General features: G+C 39.3%; 2 protein-coding genes across 8 annotated transcripts in view; one reads left to right on the top strand and one right to left on the bottom strand.

Annotated features, from left to right (window-relative positions):
* The window catches only part of MSL2 (MSL complex subunit 2), a 35,109-nt gene extending 19,861 nt beyond the window's left edge, over positions 1 to 15,248 (top strand). For all 3 annotated transcript variants that reach the window (XM_066352135.1, XM_066352136.1, XM_066352134.1), the window contains exon 2: positions 11,942 to 15,248. In XM_066352135.1, the coding sequence (XP_066208232.1) occupies positions 12,022 to 13,533 (1,512 nt within the window). In that variant the 5' untranslated portion in view covers positions 11,942 to 12,021 and the 3' untranslated portion in view covers positions 13,534 to 15,248. The remainder of the gene's footprint in view (positions 1 to 11,941) is intronic.
* Positions 15,249 to 16,961: 1,713 nt separating this feature from the next.
* PPP2R3A (protein phosphatase 2 regulatory subunit B''alpha) overlaps positions 16,962 to 20,549 on the bottom strand; it is a 255,934-nt gene continuing 252,346 nt past the window's right edge. For all 5 annotated transcript variants that reach the window (XM_066352130.1, XM_066352128.1, XM_066352129.1 and 2 more), the window contains one exon: positions 16,962 to 19,514. In XM_066352130.1, coding sequence (XP_066208227.1) covers positions 19,388 to 19,514 — 127 coding nt within the window. In that variant the 3' untranslated portion in view covers positions 16,962 to 19,387. The remainder of the gene's footprint in view (positions 19,515 to 20,549) is intronic.

Below are 20,549 nucleotides of genomic sequence, written 5' to 3'. Positions count from 1 at the left end.
CAAGTTTCCTGATAGCTGTAGTAGTCAGTATTAAGACACTGATATACAGTCATCCCTTACCTTATCACGGTTCACTTTTCACAGTTTCACTGTGTCATGGATTATTTATTTTTATTTTTTGTGGCAGAGACAGAGAGAGAGAGAGAGAGAGAGAGAGAGAGAGAAGGACAGATAGGGACAGACAGGAAGGGAGAGAGATGAGAAACATCAATTCTTTGTTGCAGCTCCTTAGTTGTTCATTGATTGATTTCTCGTATGTGCTTTGACTGGGGGTGGGGGCGGCTGCAGCAGACTGAGTGACTCCTTTATGGAGCCAGAGACTTGGGCTCAAGCTGGTGAGCCTTGCTCAAACCAGATGAGTCTGCACTCAAGCGGGCGACCTCAGGGTCTCAAACCTGGGTCCTCCACATCCTAGTCCAACGCTTTATCCACTGCGCCACTGCCTGGTCAGGCTGTGTCATGGACTTTTTTTTTTAAAAGATTTTATTTATTTATTTATTTTTTACAGAGTCAGAGAGAGGGCTAGATAGGGACAGAGAGAGAGAGGTGAGAAGCATCAATCATCAGTTTTTTGTTGCGACATCTTAGTTGTTCATTGATTGCTTTCTCATATGTGCCTTGACCACGGGCTTTCAGCAGACCGAGTAACCCCTTGCTCAAGCAAGCAACCCTGGGTCCAAGCTGGTGTGCTTTTGCTCAAACCAGATGAGCCTACGCTCAAGCTGGCGGCCTCGGGGTCTCGAACCTGGGTCCTCCGCATCCCAGTCCGACGCTCTATCCACTGCACCACAGCCTGGTCAGGCCCTGTCATGGATTTTTAAATTGTATATATCTAATTTTGTATCGCGGATTTTTTGCTATATCACGGGATTTTGTGGTATATAGGTATTTTTTAATAAATTATTTTGTGGTAAATTAAGCATTTTCTAGTGTAGGAAAAAATAATGAGAAAGGTTTATAAGAGTGTGGGGAGGGTTTATAAAGCCTTAAAAATATATATATAAATAGCCTGACCTTTGGTGGCGCAGTGGATAAAGTGTCGACCTGGAAGTGCTGAGGTCGCCGGTTTGAAACCCTGGGCTTGCCTGGTCAAGGCACATATGGGAGTTGATGCTTCCATCTCCTCCCCCCCTTCTGTCTCTCCTCTGTCTCTCCCTCTCCTCTCTAAAATGAATTAAATATATATATATATATACATAAATAATACAATAAATATAAGGTCGCTACTTTGCGGATTTTCGCCTATTGTGGGGGTTCTGGAACCTAACCCCCATGATAGATGAGCGACCACTGTATTGGCTCTGGCAAGTTTGCTCAGTAGTAGAGCATTGGTCCTGCGTGTGGATGCCCTTGGTTCCCATTCTCAGTCAGGGCATACAGAAGTGACCATCTCCTTCTCCATCACTCCCCCTTCTCTCTCCCTTTCCCCCTTCTCCCACTCCCCTCTCCCCTCTCCCCTCTCCTTTCTCCCCTCTCCCCTCTCCTTTCTCCCCTTTCCCCTCTCCCCTCTCCCCTCTCCCCTCTCCCACCCCCCACCCCTCCTGCAACCGTGGCTTAACTGGTTTGAGTGAATTGGAATCAGGTGCTGAAGATGGCTCTGTGCCTCTGCCTCAGGCACTAAAAAATGACTGTGGCTGAGCAGTGGAGCAGTGGCCTCAGATGGGCAGAGCATCGCCCCCCTAGTGGGATTGCCAGGTGGATCCCGGTTGGGGCATATGCGGGAGTCTGTCTCTCTGCCTCCCCTCCTCTCACCAAAAAAAAATAAATAAATAAAAAGACTCATATATTTTGGGATGACTCTCCAGGAGGGGATTAAAGCAAAACTGTTAATGCTTTCTGATTCAGTGGAACACTAGTTTGGGAAATTTAGATCTAGATTTATATTGATTTATTTGATTAAATGTTTTATTGTTCAGCTATCAATCAACTTAATTTTCGTAATTGACTAGCCCGTATTATCTTATTGGTAATAATTTAATGAGACCATCGTTGCTTTGTAAAAATATGGAAATAATGAAATATGTAAGTGTTATAACCACAAAACACTCTACAGAGGGCTTCCTTACATAATTATTAAGATAAACGATGTCTGAAATTCTCTTTTAATTCTTTCTAGAATTTGAAATGAGGTATGATGAGTTTATGAATATGTAGTGGGTCTGAGAGGTATACATCATTCATTTAATAATCTATGGTGAGTGTTTGGTTGTTTACTTTATAATGGTAATTGGAGAAGCTTACCTTATTTAACAATTGACATCACCAAGAGTATCAGGAAGTTTTTTTGTGTGTGTGTGTGACAGAGGCATAGAGAAGGACAGACAGGGACAGAGAGGAAGGGAGAGAAATGAGAAGCATCAATTCTTCATCGCGGCACCTTAGTTCATTAATTGCTTTCTCATATGTGCCTTGACCAGAGGGCTACAGCAGACCGAGTGACCCCTTGCTCAAACCAGATGAGCCCGCGCTCAAGCTGGTGACCTTGGGGTTTTGAACCTGGTCCTCTGCATCCCAGTCCAACGCTTTATCCACTGCATCACTGCCTGGTCAGGCAGGAAGTATTTTAAAATAATTTTAGGTTAACCAAAGACATAAAAGTTAAAGGAACGCCAAAGTTTAACTATTCAGATGTTCAGTAAACAGCTTGGCTTGAGTAACCTTCATACTTTGAAAGTTGCAGTGTTTATCGATTTTCATTTCTCAGCAAACTATGTATATAGTTGTTATTTCTTTTCCAAAACTGATTTTCTATCATCCTTCACTCCCCTGGCATACATACTTAGTTACCACTGGTCTCTGCATATAGTAGTAGTTACTTAAAGCGATATAACAAACTTTAAAATAATTTCTTGGTTACGTGGTCAAAATACTCCACTCTGTCACCATTTTTAGTGATTAATGCATATCTGTCATATTGCTTTCTTGATTTTTATTAAATGCATTATTTTTATTCATGATTATTTGTGCTAGATTTTTTTTTTTTTGTATTTTTCTGAAGTTGGAAACGGGGAGGCAGTCAGACAGACTCCCGCATGCACCCAACCGGGACCCACCTGGCACGCCCACCAGGGGGCGATGATCTGCCCATCTGGGGCATTGCTCTGTTGCAATCAGAGCCATTCTAGCGCCTGAGGCAGAGGCCAAGGAGCCATCCTCAGTGCCTGGGCCAACTTTGCTCCAATGGAGCCCTGGCTGCAGGAGAGGAAGAGAGAGACAGAGAAGAAGGAGAGGGGGTGGGGTGGAGAAGCAGATGGGCGCCTCTCCTGTGTGCCCCAGCTGGGAATCGAACCTGGGACTCCTGCACGCCAGGCCGACGGCTCGACTACTGAGCCAACCGGCCAGGGCCAGTGTGCTAGATATTTTAAAGAAAATGGTTTATGGGTCTATGGAGTCCTGGTGATCAAGGGATAATGGTTGTCTGGGGCATAGCTGCTTAAATATTTATTCAGAGAATTAATAATTTCTTTGAATCCTTAGTTTGTCATTTGGACCTGTTGATTTTTTGCAGCATGTATTTGCTTTTTAGTTTACTAGTTATAAACTTATGTGAAAATTTAAAGAAACATATTCTAAGGGATTCTCAATCAAAACTTTAACGAAAAACAGACCTATGTTAGGAAGCTCTACCAGAAGGAAAATGGTGCTATCTTCATAAGAGGGTTCTTTGATCTGAAATTCATTTTTTTTGACTTGAGCTTATTACTATAATAGCACTTATACCCAGAAATTTTACCTAATGAAAAGATTTTTAAGATGTTTGACTTCAATGCATGTCTGCAAATAACTATATTGGGCACAGGTTTTGTAAAACTAAAAACAAGCTTTAAAAGAAGAGTTTAATTGTCTAAAAAACAGTTAATTCATTTATACTCATTTGGTGATATGTACAATCTTTTTATGGTGCTGTCATTTTTGTTCTTAGCTGAATCCAGATAATTTCTATGTGAACATGTATTTAGGAGGTAAATCTTACTAGTTATTGTTTGAAAGCATATTTTACATCTTTAATTTTGGAGTGTAATTTTGCTTCTGAAATTCAGAGATGTAAAAAAAAGTTTGGAGAATTTCTTGTTAAATGGCAGTGGGGCCTGACCTGTAGTGTGTACAGTGGATAGAGTAGCGACCTGAAACGCTGAGGTCACCAGTTCAAAACCTTAGGCTTGCCTGGTCGAGGTACATATGAGAAGTAATCAGTAAACAAACAACTAAAGTGAAGCAGCTACAATCTCGCTTCCTCTCTTTCCCTCTCTAAAATCAGTAAATAAAAATCTTTAAAGAAAAAGGCAGTGGTAAGAGGAGTATATTTAAATATGTAAGGCTTTTGATAAATTTGAAAGTATAAAAAATAGGGGTAAGTGAAAATGTATGCTTTCATTGGATTTTATTTTGTAATGTATAGAAAGAAAATTTCAACATACAAAATAGAAATCTCTACCACCTATCATTTCAGCAAAAATGATATCCAAATGAAGACTGTTGATACGCTCTTTATAGATCTTGTCATAAAATCCTTTAGGCATCACTTAGAGCTGGAAAGAACCTGGATATTTAGTCACTTAATAGCTTTAAGAAGTGGAGGGCCTGGTCCCTTTTAAAGGCACATCATCATTATTATTACATTTTTTTAATTCAAAATTTATTAGATTGGACAGTCACGTAATTACTAATTTTAGTGGATGCCATATATATACTACTCAAATCTCCACTTCAGGACTGAAGGACTTCGTTTTCTTGGTTACTGGGAGTGTTACTGGGGCTGTCAGATCTTCCTGGAATTTGCTGTGGCTGAAGAGAGTCACTCACCCAAGCTCATATCCTTTTCCTGGGAGTAGCCTGTGTCTAAAACCTGAAGACCTGGCTCTTTTGCCCAACATAAGACAACCCTGAAGAGCCATCCTAGCTTCAGAACTTCCTGTGGGGTCATCTGAAGCTTTTGTTGTGACTACATCCCAGACTAACTTGTTCTTCTGCCCCTTCCTTACTTTATTGATAAATTTTCAGCACACAGAGACAGTCAGAGGGAGGGACTTAGGGTCAGACAGGAAGGGAGAGAGATGAGAAGCATCAGTTCTTCGTTGTGACACCTTAGTTGTTCATTGATTGCTTTCTCATATGTGCCTTGACCAGGTGGCTACAGCAGAGTGAATGACCAGCGACCAGTGAATGGTCGCTCAAGCCAGCAACCTTTGGGCTCAAGCCAGCAACCATGGGGTCATGTCTATGATCTTACGCTCAAGCCAGCAACCCCGTGCTCAAGCTAGGTGAGCCCATGCTCAAGCCGACAATCTCGGGGTTTCAAACCTGGGTCTTCCCTGTCCCAGTCTGATGCTCTATCCACTGCACCACTGCCTGGTCAGGACAGGCTTACACATTTTTATTGACTTTCTTAATTTGAGTAAACTTAAACTATGGACAAGACTTTTTTTCTTTTTTGGTCATACTGTAGAGCAATGTTTTTCAACTTTTTGACACTTGGGGACTGGTCAAAATAGGAAAATTATTTTGGGGGTTGCCAAGGCATAATCTCCATGAGCATAAATGAATTCGACTAAGATCATTGGGTCTATAATCTTCATACAACATAATGGTGGTTAACTCTTTTGCGGACTGGCATGAAATTTCTGGTGGACTGATCTGACCTGTGGTTGAAAAACACTGCTGTAGAGAATGAAAATATCTGAAGTATATTTGAAACAAGTATGGTTAGATTGAGTCTTCATAAAAAAAAAAAGTCTTGCCTTCATGGTACAGGAAAGATTTGTCTTTACTACAGAGTTCAATACTACATTCCTGAGCAAAATATTTGAATATTTTCTGCCTGCAACATTTGAGGGTACCTTTCCAAGATACAGTGTGCCACTTGTCATTCAGTGAAATGTTTTGTCATTGCTTAAATTACTATCTTGTCTGGAATCCAAAAGCTTTAGAGCAATGTGATTTGGTTGGTAATAATAACAAAATTCTTGGCCTGACCTGTGGTGGCGCAGTGGATAAAGCGTCGACTTGGGAATGCTGAGGTCGCCGGTTCAAAACCCTGGGCTTGCCTGGTCAAGGCACATATGGGAGTTGATGCTTCCAGCTCCTCCCCCCTGTCTCTCTCTCCTCTCTCTTTCTCCCTCTCTCTCTCCTCTCTAAAATGAATGAATAAAATTAAAAAAACAAAACAAAACAAAATTCTTTCTGCTGTTAATAAGCTCCCCCCCCCCCTTATTTTTCTTTCTGTATATGTGACTATAAATATAGTTAGTGGTCAGTAAAGTTATCTGGGCTGTTTGGAAAGGAGTGGCTGGAAAATAGTGCATAATTTTATTCAGTAGCAATTGCTGAGGAAATTGATGTTACAATCAGTAACATAAGTAAAGTTAGAAAATTTATTTAGGAAATCTACTGGTTCTGGCTGGTTGGCTCAGTGGTAGAGCGTTGGCCTAGCATGTGGAAGTCCTGGGTTCGTTTCCTGGTCAGGGCACATAGGGGAAGCTTTGATCATAATGTTTCTCCACCCTTCCGCCTCCCCTGTCTCTCACTCTCTCTCTCTTCTCCTCCCATAGCCATGGCTTGATTGGAGCAAGTTGGCCCCAGGTGCTAAGGATGGCTCCATGGCCTTGCCTCAGGCACTGAAATAGCTCAGTTGCTGAGCAAAAGAACAGTGACCCCAGATGGGCAGAGCATAGCAGTGTAGGGGGCTTGCCAGGTGGATCCTGGCCCAGTCAGGGTGCATGCGGGAGTCTGTCTCCCTGCCTCCCTGCCTCTCAATATGTATATAAAGGAGTTCTACTGTTTTGAGTATTTTAAGATAACTAGTTCTTATTTGTTTAGTTATGATTTTAAGAAAATCTTATGAAATATAATTATTCTCTATTAGCAAATCTGGTTTTGTCATTTTTTTTTCAGTGAGAGGAGGAGAGATAGAGAGACCGACTCCTGCATGTGCCCCGACTGGGATCCACCTGGCAACCTCGTTCTGGGGCCGATGCTTGGACCAGTCGAGCCACTGGCTATGAGGGGAGAAGTGATAGAAAGAAGGGGGAGAGGGAAGGTTAGAGAAGCAGATGGTCACTTCTCATGTGTGCCCTGACCAGTGATCATACCTGGGACGTCCGCCCGCCAGGCTGACACTCTGTATCCACTGAGTAAAGTGGCCAGGGCCAGTTTTGTCACTTTTATTCTTTTCCTCTTTTTACATTAGCTTTAATATGAGTTTCTGGTAGCTTTTTCTTTTCTAATTTTGATGTGAGTCCATTTGTTGGGAAGCAAATTTAGGCTGTTATGGAAAGCATATCTTACTGAGTTAATGTGTTGAAATTTGTCTTTTATGATACCACTTCTGTTTCATGTTGGCTTGCTTTGTCAGCAAAAGCAGATTTTGAGAGGATGCCACATATTTTACACCTGTTGGGAGTCTATACTGTTTTTATTTTTCTCTTCCATTATTTTGGTAAAATTGCTTGAGGTTTCATCACAGAATTTTTTTCCTTTCTAGATACGTTTTTTTTTTGTTGTTAAAAAAATCTACTCCATATATCTAAGTATCATGAGATTTGATCTTGTGGATTTTTTTGTGTTTGTGTGTGTGAGAGAGAAAGAGAGAGACAGGAAGGGAGAGAGATGAGAAGTATCAACTTGTAGTTGTGGCACGTTGTTCATTGATTACTTTCTTATACATGCCTTAATTGTAGTGCTCTAGCCGAGCCAGTGACTTTGGGCTTCAACCCACTGACCACAGGGTCAAATCTATGATCCCATGCTCAAGCCAGTGATCCCACACTCAAGCCAGTGACCTGGAGGTTTTGAACCTGGGTCCTCAGTGTCCCAGGTTGACACTCTGTCCACTGCACCACTACCTGGTCAGGCTCTTGTGGGTTTCTTGACTGTTGAACATTCTAGTTTCCAAGAATGCTTCCTGGAGAAATGTTAATGATTTTTTTAATCATTAACTGTGACCTGTCCGTGTATATTTTTTACTTTCTGATAGCTGTATTTCAGGATGATGGCATTTCAGTGTATAGTGCTAGCAAATATGATGATGAAAATATTTAATTATCAGGATTTTCTTTGCCTTTTTTTTTTTTTTTTTAGTGGAAGTAGGGGAGATAGACTCCCACATGCACTCCAGCCGGCATCCACCTGGCAAAACCTCTGTCTGGGGCCAATGCTCAGAGCTATTTCTAGCATCTGTGGTGGAGGCTCCATGGAGCATCCTTAGTGCCCTGGTTGATGCTCCACTGCTGAGCCAACTGGCCAGGGCCACATGCTTAACTTTTTAAAAAGTACCAACTGTTTTTCACTATGATTTACCCTTTTACATTCACACTTGATATTACAGAAGGGTTCCAATTTCTCCACTTCTTTGTCAGCTCTTGGTATTGTCTGTCATTCTGAATTTATCTCATAGGTGTGTAGCAGTAGGCCATTGGTTTTTACTCTCCTTAATAACTAATGATATTGAGCATATTTTCATGTGCTGTTATTTGTATATTTGGTGAAATATTCAGATATTTTGCTCACTTGAAAATTGAGTTGTCTTAATAACAATTGATTTTTGGAAGTTTTAAAAAATGTAAGTCTTTTATCAAATGTAGATTTGCAAATGTTTTTTTTCCCAATCTATGGATTGTCTTTTTATTTCTTTAATAGTATGTTTTGAAGCACATTTAAATTTTGTGAAAATCCATTTTACATTTTTTTCTTTTTTTGTGGATTGTCCATTTGATGTCAGATCTAACACTTCTATGGACTGATCTAGTTGTTTTTCCCTTCCTAACTCATGTGTAGGTCATTTGTAATTTGGAACTGATAACATGTTGGGGGATCACTTTTACCTTTATATTGTTTTGGTGTACTTAGGATACTTGTGGTTTATGACTATGGTCATTTTGTATTCAGAAGAATTTGAGCCAAGTATTAATTGTTCTTTCCCCTTTTGATAACTTTTAAACAGATTTTTTTCATTTTCATTATATTTTGATTTTTTGTAGGAGAATTTTATTTTAGTAGTATTCTCCTTTTGCTTTAATAAATGGATATTATTCTTTTTCAAACAGCTACATTTTTTTAATCTTATTTTTATTAATTTTAATGCAGTGACATTGATAAATCAGGGTACATATATGTTCAGAGAAAACATCTCCAGATTATTTTGACCTTTGATTATGCTGCATACCCCTCACTCAAAGTCAAATCGTCCTCCGTCATCTTCTATCTGGTTTTCTTTGTGCCCCTACCCTCCCCCCACTCCCTCCCTCTCCTTCCTTGCCCCTTCCCCACCCCTCCAGCCCACTCCCTGTTACCATCACATTCTTGTCCATGTGTCTGAGTCTCATTTTTATGTCCCATCTATGCATTGGTTCATATAGTTCTTAGTTTTTTTCTGATTTACTTATTTCACTCCGTATAATGTTATCAATATCCATCCATGTTATTGTAAATGATCTGATGTCATCATTTCTTATGGCTGAGTAGTATTCCATAGTATATATGTACCAAAACTTTTTAATCCACTCGTCCTCTGACAGACACTTGGGCTGTTTCCAGATCTTCGCTATTGTGAACAATGCTGCTATAAACATGGGGGTGCATTTCTCCTTCTGGAACCATTCTATGGTGTCCTTGGGGTATATTCCTAAAAATGGGATGGCTGGGTCAAAAGGCAGTTCGATTTTCAATTTTTTGAGGAATCTCCATACTGTTTTCCACAGAGGCTGCACCAGTCTGCATTCCCACCAGCAATGCAGAAGGATTCCCTTTTCTCCACATCCTCGCCAGCACTTATTCTGTGTTGTTTTGTTGATGAGCGCCATTCTGACTGGTGTGAGGTCATATCTCATTGTGGTTTTAATTAATGATTAATGATGTTGAGCATTTTTTCATATGCCTATTGGCCATCTGTACATCCTATTTGGAGAAGTGTCTATTAATTTCTTCTGCCCATTTTTTGTTTTTTTGTTTTTTTTTTGTATTTTTCTGAAGCTGGAAATGGGGAGAGACAGACAGACAGACTCCCGCATGTGCCCGACCGGGATCCACCCGGCACACCCACCAGGGGCGATGCTCTGCCCCTCCGGGGCGTCACTCTGCGGCGACCAGAGCCACTCTAGCGCCTGGGGCAGAGGCCAAGGAGCCATCCTCAGCACCCAGGCCATCTTTGCTCCAATGGAGCCTTGGCTGCGGGAGGGGAAGAGAGACAGAGAGGAAGGGGGGGGGGTGGAGAAGCAGATGGGTGCTTCCCCTATGTGCCCTGGCCGAGAATCGAACCCGGGTCCCCCGCACGCCAGGCCGACGCTCTACTGCTGAGCCAACCAGCCAGGTCTGCCCATTTTTTGATTGGATTGTCTGTCTTTCTGGTGTTGAGATTTACAAGTTCTTTATAAATTTTGGTTATTAACCCCTTATCAGACGTACTGGCAAATATGTTCTCCCATTGTGTAGTTTGTCTTTTTATTCTGTTCTTATTGTCTTTGGCCATGCAAAAGCTTTTTAGTTTGATATAGTCCCATTTGTTTATCCTGTCTTTTATTTCCCTTGCCCGAAACAGCTACATTTTGATCTTTTCTTTCCTAAGTTTATAATTAGTCTCTGTATAATAAAATGGTTTGAAATTATATCTTTTTTTCTGTGAAGATGATTAATGTCCTCAAATTATGTTTAATGAGGGCAGGGAATCTCTCTTGCTCAAATTTTTTTTTCCATGGTCTAACACAAAATAATACAATTTTGCTTAACATATTGTAGCATTACCATGTTGCATTAGGTTGAAGTCCCAAGGTTTTTAAGCCTAACTTATACTTTTGGCGACTTATCTTTACCTCCTTATAGCCTTTGGAGAAAAGTATAAGAAAGTGGGCCATAACATACTGTTCAGGGGAGAAATAAAATTGAGGAAGATTCTGGTTTGAGATCAAGGAATAGGGAATATGGCATGAAAGTGAAGTGAGATACTTTTAATTTCCTGTTAAGATATACAGGGGGGACAAAACTAGGTTACAGTTGTTATGAAATACAGATTTTCTTTATTTTTTACAGAGACAGAGATAGAGAGTCAGAGAGAGGGATAGACAGGGACAGACAGGAACAGAGAAATGAGAAGCATCAATCAGTTTTTTGTTGCACATTGCGACACATTGATTGCTTTCTCATATGTGCCTTGACCATGGGCCTTCAGCAGACAGAGTAACCCCTTGTTTGAGCCAGCGACCTTGGGTCCAAGCTGGTGAGGTTTTGCTCAAACCAGATGAGCTCGCTCGTGCTCAAGCTGGCGACCTCGGGGTCTCAAACCTGGGTCTTTGGCATCCCAGTCTGATGCTCTATCCACTGCGCCACCGCCTGGTCAGGCATGAAATATAAAATTTGGTAATATAAAAATAAACTCTGCCCTGGCTGGTCTGCTCAGTGGTTGAGCATTGGCCCAGCATGTGGATGTCTGTCCTGGGTTTGATTCCCAGTCAGGGCACACAGGAGAAGGAGAAGCAACCATATTTTTCTCTACCCCTCCCCCTACTTCCTCTCTCTCTCTCTCTTTTCCCCTTCTGTAGCCATGGCTTGGTTGGTTCGAGTTCATTGGCCCTGAACTGAATTCATTGCTGAGGATGGCTCTATGGAGCCTCAGCCTCAGGCACTAAAAATAGTACAGTTGTTAGCATGGCCCAAGATGGGCAGAGTGTCTGCCCTTAGATGGGGGTTGCTGGGTGGAGGATCCTGGTAGGGTGCATGCAGGAATCTCTCTATCTTCCCTCCCCTCCCTTGGAAAAGAAGAAGAAAAAGAGTAGATTGTGTTTCATGCACTAACAACTGTAAACCTACTTTTCACCCACCTGGTACTTTTTGTTACCTAATCTGGTGAGTTTAACCCATATCAATTTTAATAGGCTACTTAAAATCTTATCTTAAGTATATAGAATTGTAAATTCATTTTACTAAAATTTATGCTTTCTTTTTTCCCTCTTAGGACATTTGCTACAAGATCCTATTGCACCCACCAACTCCACCTGCCAACACTATGTCTGCAAAACTTGTAAAGGCAAGAAAATGATGATGAAACCTTCATGTAGTTGGTGCAAAGACTATGAGCAGTTTGAGGAAAACAAGCAATTAAGCATTCTCGTGAACTGCTACAAAAAACTATGTGAATATATAACACAGACTACTTTGGCACGGGATATAATAGAAGCAGTCGACTGTTCTTCTGATATTTTGGCTTTGCTTAATGATGGATCATTGCTTTGTGAGGAGACAGAAAAACCCTCAGATTCATCCATTACTTTGTGTTTGACACATTCCCCTTTACCTTCAACCTCAGAACCCACAACTGATCCTCAAGCTAGTTTATCTCCAATATCTGAAAGCACCCTCAGTATTGCTATTGGCAGTTCTGTTATCAATGGTTTGCCTACTTATAATGGGCTTTCAATAGATAGATTTGGTATAAATATTCCTTCACCCGAACATTCAAATACAATTGATGTATGTAACACTGTTGACATAAAAACTGAAGATCTGTCTGACAGCTTGCCACCTGTCTGTGACACGGTAGCTACTGACTTATGCTCTACAGGCATTGATATCTGCAGTTTCAGTGAAGATATAAAACCTGGAGATTCTCTGTTACTGAGTGTTGAGGAAGTACTCCGTAGCCTAGAAACTGTTTCAAGTACAGAGGTTTGTTGCCCTAATTTGCAGCCCAACTTGGAAGCCACTGTATCCAATGGACCCTTTCTGCAGCTTTCTTCCCAGTCTCTTAGCCATAATGTTTTTATGTCCACCAGTCCTGCACTTCATGGGTTATCATGTACAGCAGCAACTCCGAAGGTAGCAAAATTGAATAGAAAACGATCCAGATCAGAAAGCGACAGTGAGAAAGTTCAGCCCCTTCCAATTTCCACCATTATCCGAGGCCCAACACTGGGGGCATCTGCTCCTGTGACAGTGAAACGGGAGAGCAAAATTTCTCTTCAGCCTATAGCAACTGTTCCCAATGGAGGCACAACACCCAAAATCAGCAAAACTGTACTTTTATCTACTAAAAGCATGAAAAAGAGTCATGAACATGGATCCAAGAAATCTCACTCTAAAACCAAGCCAGGTATTCTTAAAAAAGACAAAACAGTAAAGGAGAAGATTCCTAGTCATCATTTTATGCCAGGAAGTCCCACCAAGACTGTATATAAAAAACCCCAGGAAAAGAAAGGATGTAAATGTGGGCGTGCTACTCAAAATCCAAGTGTTCTTACATGCCGCGGCCAACGCTGCCCTTGCTATTCTAACCGTAAAGCCTGCTTAGACTGTATATGTCGTGGCTGCCAAAACTCCTATATGGCCAATGGGGAGAAGAAGCTGGAGGCATTTGCTGTGCCAGAAAAGGCCTTGGAGCAGACCAGGCTCACTTTGGGCATTAATGTGACTAGCATTGCTGTGCGCAATGCTAGTACCAGCACCAGTGTAATTAATGTCACAGGGTCCCCAGTAACGACGTTTTTAGCTGCCAGTACACATGATGATAAAAGTTTGGATGAAGCTATAGACATGAGATTCGACTGTTAAGTCAGCGGGTCTTTAAACCTACCTCTGGTAGGTAAATAGCTACAGTTAAGGCAGCTATGGTTTTGTTGGTTTAACTTGCCGGAGCTCCTGCATATAGATCACTTGTATCAAGTGTTTTCATTGCTAAGTTATATGTGTTAGTGTCGGGGAAATAGTTTGCAGATAATGGAGGAGTAACCCTACAACTATATGTCCTTAGTTCTTACAGAACCTCATAGTTTGAGAACAAATGCTGATGCAACTGATTTATAAAAATTGAACTTTGGCAAGGAAAATAACATTAACCTCTTTGTTTATGGTCATGCTTTGTGCATAATCAAAGTTTATGATTAAATGTAAGGAAGTGGTATCTAGTCAGTCCATAAAGATTGTGCTAATTTTTTGTGAAAATGTAGCCATTACTTTGTTCAGGAGAATCAGTGCTGCCTTCAGATGCCATTGATGTTTCTCCTGTTGAAAAGCTGATGTGTCCTGCTCAACTTTTGTGCTGACATAATACCATTTCTGATCATGAAAATTGGCTACTGGTGTATGTAGCAGTTTTAAAGTCAGCAGTATTATGAAAGAAAATTTGCCCCTCATTAGAATGTTGAAGAAATCTCTTTTAAAAGTAAACAAACTGAAATTTGGTCAGACTGCAGATAGATGTTTAGCTATTTATGCTACAAAATTTCTGAGTTGAGTTCCTTTTTTTAAGCCATGTCTGACTTCTAGGGAGAAATTTCTAATCCTTTCTTCACTGTGAGCAATGTTCTAATTAGATAAATGAAGTGGAGAAGAACAGTTTTATTCTGAAGCTAATTGAGTTTAGACTATATAGTAAGTGACAATTTTTAAAAATATAAAATTTTTATTTAGAAATTGGGATATATTTAAAAATCATTTTGGAATAATGCCCCCGGATGTATCCAGATTTATGCATTATACTTATTGCTATTGGCCACTTTGATTTTGTTTTTCCTCTACTGGTTTGCCAGACTTTATTTTTAATACGCTTTTTTTTAGGGTGCTATTTGTTATGAAGGCTTCTTTATAGAGGCCTAATAAAAATGCCTTTTTATGAAGCCTGTGCATTTAGGTAGGTATGAAGCTAGGAGGATTTTCTTTAGAATGCTCTTTTGCATGTAAAGCACAAACTATGTTTCAGTTTAAATGCACTTCCTTTTAATTTTTATAGGGAAGACAAGTGAGTCACAAACATTCTGTTGAAGGAAAATCTAGTCAGTTGCTTGAAAGAGCACAGCCCAAATAAAACAAGGACCGACTAGGTTGTAAAGAAATGACCTTATGATTTAAAAGAAGAGATGCTGCTTTGACAGTGCTTAAAGAAAAATACTGCTGGAAAATTTCCAATTCCTATGTTCAGCATCTCTTGTGAGATCTGACATATGCTGAAGTTATGTTTTGATTTGGCACACAGCATGTTCAATGATGGTTACTCACCTAGTATATGACATGGAGAAGAAACCTTTGGACACAGAGCAGATGACACCTCCTTCTGTTTTGTAGTGTATCCTGGTGTCATTTTCTGTGAATGTGGTCAGGTAGAGTTGTTTTTGTTGTTGTTGGGATTTTTTTTTTGTCTTGGTGGGGTGGGGGTGGGCTAAAGCCATAGGAAGAAAAATGTGATGTATGTGTCCAGTATGTACTATTTTGTTTTGTTTTGCAAGAAGAGTTGAACTATTTTTGATAACAAGAGTAAATGGTGGAAAATGCTTCTTAGTTGTCTTGTCTTTATTTGCTTCCTAAGTTTTGGATTTTTATTTAATTACTCTTAAGTGTTAGCAGTGTTTCATGAAACATGTATTTGCCTAAAGTTTGTAAAAGTTTTGTGTTGAACCCAGATGCCCTTCTATATAAACTTGTAAATCTGTTCTTTATTCATTAATGATCACTGCAAAAATGACTAGAAATGAGATTGTACACATGGATGATTAGGATATATTTTGCAAATCTCCCAAATTTTCCTACTATTATCATCTTAAAATTCATAGAGTACTTTATTGCTTCCCAAGTTTGATAATCTTTCTTTTGTGTTTTTTGATGCATGGGAGGTTGGCAATATAGAAAAAGTGGAAATCATTAGTATGTGAGGGCCTTGTTATGTAATATTGCCAATGATGAATTCAGGTTGTTTTTAGCACAAATTTCTCTTTTTTATGCTGGTATTCTCACTGCCACATTTTGAAAACCTGTATTACACCTTAAATCTATCAATAAATGTTAGTTTTCTAATTCTGTGTTGTAGAATACTGAGGAGTTTGGGATAGCATGCTCTGAATGGCCTATGTACATTTGGGGAACAGTAATTAATTACAGTGCCTTGATTTTTACATTGTTTTTCTTTATAACATGAATTATTGAGGAATGCGAACCAGTGGCTAACAAGGATGATTAAGAAATTATTACTGAAGTAACTGGATTTACTTTATCAGGATTTGAAACCACCACAGTAACAGCATTTACTATGACACATCTTCAGTTCTTTTGATTCTTTGTTATTAAAGTGACCAAATAATCTTTCACCTTAAGGGTATAGAAATTTTAGAGCTGATACATTTTTTGTTAGTTTCATTAAGTGTACATTTCCATTTAGAATTGTAAGGGTAAATAATTACTTTTATTTCACTGTGTTCTTAGTTTGCTTAAAACAACTTTTCGGTGACCCTTGTGGAAGAAAAGTTTTACAACATGAAAAATAAGATTTTCTTTCTCATATCATAGGTAACAAATATAAGGTATTTTGAAAAATACTAAGTTCAAAGGATAGCAACAGAATCCAATACTTGAATGATATTTTAACTTTCCTCCCTCCTTTTAAAAAATTATCTTTTTAGGCTCCTAAAAGACTCAAATTACTTATTCCTTTGAAAGAATTTATTACATATAAGACTAAAGTTCCCTTTGAGCCCTGTGGACAAACCCCTTACCCCAGGGGTCCGCAAACCCTAGGCTGCAGACCGGTACCAGTCCGTGGGCCATTTGGTACCGGTCTGCAGAGAAAGAATAAATAACTTACATTATTTCCGTTTTATTTATATTTAAGTCTGAACGATGCTTTATTTTTAAAAAATGACCAGATTCCCTCTGTTATATCCGTCTAAGACTCCCTCTTGACGCTTGTCTCGGTCACGTGATACATTTATCCGTCCCATCCTAAAGGCTGGTCAGTGAAAATATTTTCTGACATTAAATCGGTCTGTGGCCCAAAAAAGGTTGGGGACCACTGCCTTACTCCATACCCAGAGGAAACCACTTCTCAGTATGAGATGTTTATCCTTACAGATCTTTCTTTATAGTTTTCCCAGGGGTTTAAAGAGTTACTCTTTCTGAAACTCAAGCTTGTTTACAATGTTACTCAGACATAGAAATGAATTCAGGTGTGATTAAAAAGCACAAGTATGTAGTGATTATCTTAGCGAATGGGATTCATATTTGACAACTTGTCTTTATTTAGTTTTGGAAAAAGGGAAAAAACAAAAAAGTTAAATCATGCGGGCTTCTCCACCCAAATACACACCTAACGTTACCAGAAGTTGAGCAACTGACATCTCATTTAATCAGTCTAGAATTTTATAAACACTTTGAACAGTACACAATGACATAGGTAAGATGCAGGGAAAATATATTAGTTTGATTACCTTGGCAATTAATATTATGCTATGAAACTAATTTTTCATTGACTAGCATTAAGATCACGATAAACTTCAATTTAAACTTTTATCAAGGAGCCTGGGATATTGTAACAACTTGAAGTTTCCAGTTGGGCAGCAATGTTTATATGCAGCATGATCTTGACCAGAAAGAATTCACATTTCTTGCATTCAAATCTAGGAAAAGGAGTACAGTGAAACACATTCTTATGTTTGAAAATGTGATATGTTAAATTAAAATAGCCTTATCTTAAATGGAATGATAATGGTAGCTTGCTTTTATAATAATTACAGACTTTTGAAACCAAATATTGACCAAAGTGAAAGGAAGAGGACTTTAGTAAGAAGAAAGGTAAAAATGTCAAGCCAAGTTAAAATATATATTGGAAAATCTGATTTTATCTTTATTTTTTGATGAGTCTTACAAATAGTTTAGATCATTATGGATAATAAAACCTTTAATCCATATCTGGCTGCTAAAAAAGGTATTTTTTAGTATTTTTAAATTTGAAATAAAGTAATTGCTTTCCTGATACTGTGTGGATGGGAGAGATGGTAAATTAATGTATCACAAATATTTTTTAATCCTAATAAATCACCAGTGTTTTTGGGTTATTGCATGTAATGTTTTCCCTAAATTTAGTCACTTTTAAGTTTTTAGTTCTTTGTGAATGATTAGATATTAATTTTTAATAGTTATTTTCTCTTTTAACTGGAATATCAGTTCTGATCATGGAGATAAAATAACAGGAAACTGGGAAGGGGAGGTATTGACAAGAAGGATTGCTAACTATTACTGTACCAGTTGATAGTGCATTCCCTAAATTCTCTTCTCCACTTTTTGCTTATCATAGCTCAAAGGTTTATTTCATTATTTGGCCTTCACACCAGCATAAGAACCAAGGTGGGGTGAGAAGGGAAGCTATTCCTGACATTCAGGACTTTTGATTAAAACAAAAAATCCAGGGGAATAGTTGATGACTTTGACAGAGATAACATTAAAAAAGTTTCTTGGGGGTTTCTTTTACTTACACTATCAGAAATTTATATCCTTTAAAAATTTTTAATTTTATCTTTAAGGGTATTGCAGGATGGCTGTATCGTGTGCCTTGCTGAAAAATACAGATTTCTGTAATGAACACATCTACCACAGTAGTAATCATGAAATAGCTTTATCAGTGGCATTACTGTTCTATTTTTGTGGTAAATATTGAAGTGGATGGAATATTTGGAATAGTAGTTTCTTTTCAGCATGAAGTAAGGAAGAATATTTATTTAGATTGAGCCCTTCACTGTTGGGCTAGTTTAATAAGTGATGAAAGGAGTACGTCTAGTAAGAATTTTCATAGATCATTTAGTCTTCAAGTAGGCCTTCTGATAAGAAGTGTAGATGGGGTAACAGCTAATTTAGAGACTAATATAACTCACCCAATTTTGTACAAATAGATGATTTTAAGAGAACTTTTTCAGGTATGAGTCAAATTTTGTACTTTTCATTTTTCTTAAGGTTTTATATAAGACTCACAAGATGGGGAAGGGATTATTCAGGGCTTGCCAGCAAGGTTGGAAGGCCCAGTGGTTACAATACCTGAGGATGTAAAGTGACTAGCAGTTTGGCAGGTCATTGTGAAATAATACATTATACCAAGTAAGTTCAAGATCTTTGAACTCCAGTATGCACATAATTAAGTCTCTGAGATGTTCTGGCAGTGCTTTTATTACCAGGACTAATTCAGTTCTGGAGGCCCTTAATGCTTTTTCAAGTTCCTGAATTTTTTAACTCAAGTTTTCTGCAAGTGAAGGTTTCTTCTCAGCTCCATAGGAGCCCTGAGGAGCCACAGGGATGCTGGTCAACAGAGGCAACTCCTGCTTTTGTGCAGAGAACTGTGCTTGACATTGTCCCCAAGAGGTCCTTGGTACATTCAGGGGTGAAGAGTGCTGGTTCACAGACTTTGGAAGGTGATGTATATTATTGTATTTGCTTCTGAGGAAAAGCTCTGTAAGAGGTTTGTGGCAACCTGGAGGAGTCTCCCAAATTGAGTGTGTACATCCAGACCTATTGCTTAAAACATTTTAAAGTTCTTAGTGTAGATATACACTTGCAGAAGTCAAAGCCTTTAAAAAGCAGTATGCAAATGAGAGCATCTCTTAAGAAAAAAATATCTAAAATACATATCTCCTTTTCGTGTAGACATTGGCAGCTATTCTTCATCCACTGACTGAAGCTTTCCACATTTGTCCGAAAGGTTTGAGGCTACTATTTTGCTGCCTTTGTTTCCAATTTCGGAGGGAGAGGCAGGTTCCTCTGTTTCATAATCATCAAAAGAACTGAAAGAAACAGCAAAAGTGAGTTACATTTTTTTTTTTTTTTTTTTAGCGAGAGGAAGGGAGAGATGGGAAGCATCAACTTGTAATTGTGTCACTTTAGTTCATGGATTGCTTCACATACGTGCCTTGACCTGGGGGCTCTAGCTGAGCCAGTAACCCCTTGCTGAAGCCAGCGACCTTTGGGCTCAAGCCAGTAGACATGGGATCATGTTGATGATCCTGAGCTCAAGCCTGTGACCCCGTGCTCAAGTTGGTGAGCCTGTGGCTCATGCTGGATGAGCCTGCACTCGAGCTGGTGACCTTGGGGTTTTGAATATGTGACCTCAGAGTCTCAGGTCATTGCTCTATCCACTGCATCACCCCTAGTCAGGCTACAGAAAGTTTTAATGTCTAGGTAGAAGTCAATATGGCAAACTAGACAAAATTGGTTTGCAAAAGTAAAATCAGTTGTTAGAAGGCAGCTATAAACTGAGTCACCCTGGAGAAGAGTGTTCTGGAACAGAAAATATGTTCTTCCTTCAAGCCCAAGTTCATGTTAGAATTTGTTGAAAATGTGCTGTATGTATCAAGGTTTCCTAGGGGCCTTGGTAGGAATGAGAGCATTATGAACAATGCTAGCTAGGTTAGGAGAGGTGTGTGGTCCATAGAGTAAGAGCTTTTACTTGAATCCCTTTTTAAATTTTATTTATTGATTTATAGAGGAGACAGAGATGGGGTGGGGTGAGGAACAGAAGCATCAACTCATAGTTGCTTCTCGTATGTTCCTTCACCGGGCAAGCCCAGGGTTTCGAACTGGTGACCTCAGCATCCTAGGTCAGCACATTATCCACTGAGCCACCACAGGTCAGGCTACTTGAATATTTCATTGAAGTGACTTCAACACAAGAGTGGGGAACTTTTTCAACTCTCACATTGCTTTATAGCTTCCAAGACTTCCAAGAAGTACATTTAGATGTCAAGTGTGTACATGGAGTAGACTAAAGCCATTTGAACTCCACAGCATAGTCATTTTATTTACTCCAGGCTAGCCCTCAA

Source organism: Saccopteryx leptura, chromosome 10 (genome assembly GCF_036850995.1).
Source record: "Saccopteryx leptura isolate mSacLep1 chromosome 10, mSacLep1_pri_phased_curated, whole genome shotgun sequence".
Classification (NCBI taxonomy): domain Eukaryota; kingdom Metazoa; phylum Chordata; class Mammalia; order Chiroptera; family Emballonuridae; genus Saccopteryx; species Saccopteryx leptura.
This window is presented reverse-complemented; position numbering and strand designations above follow the sequence as displayed.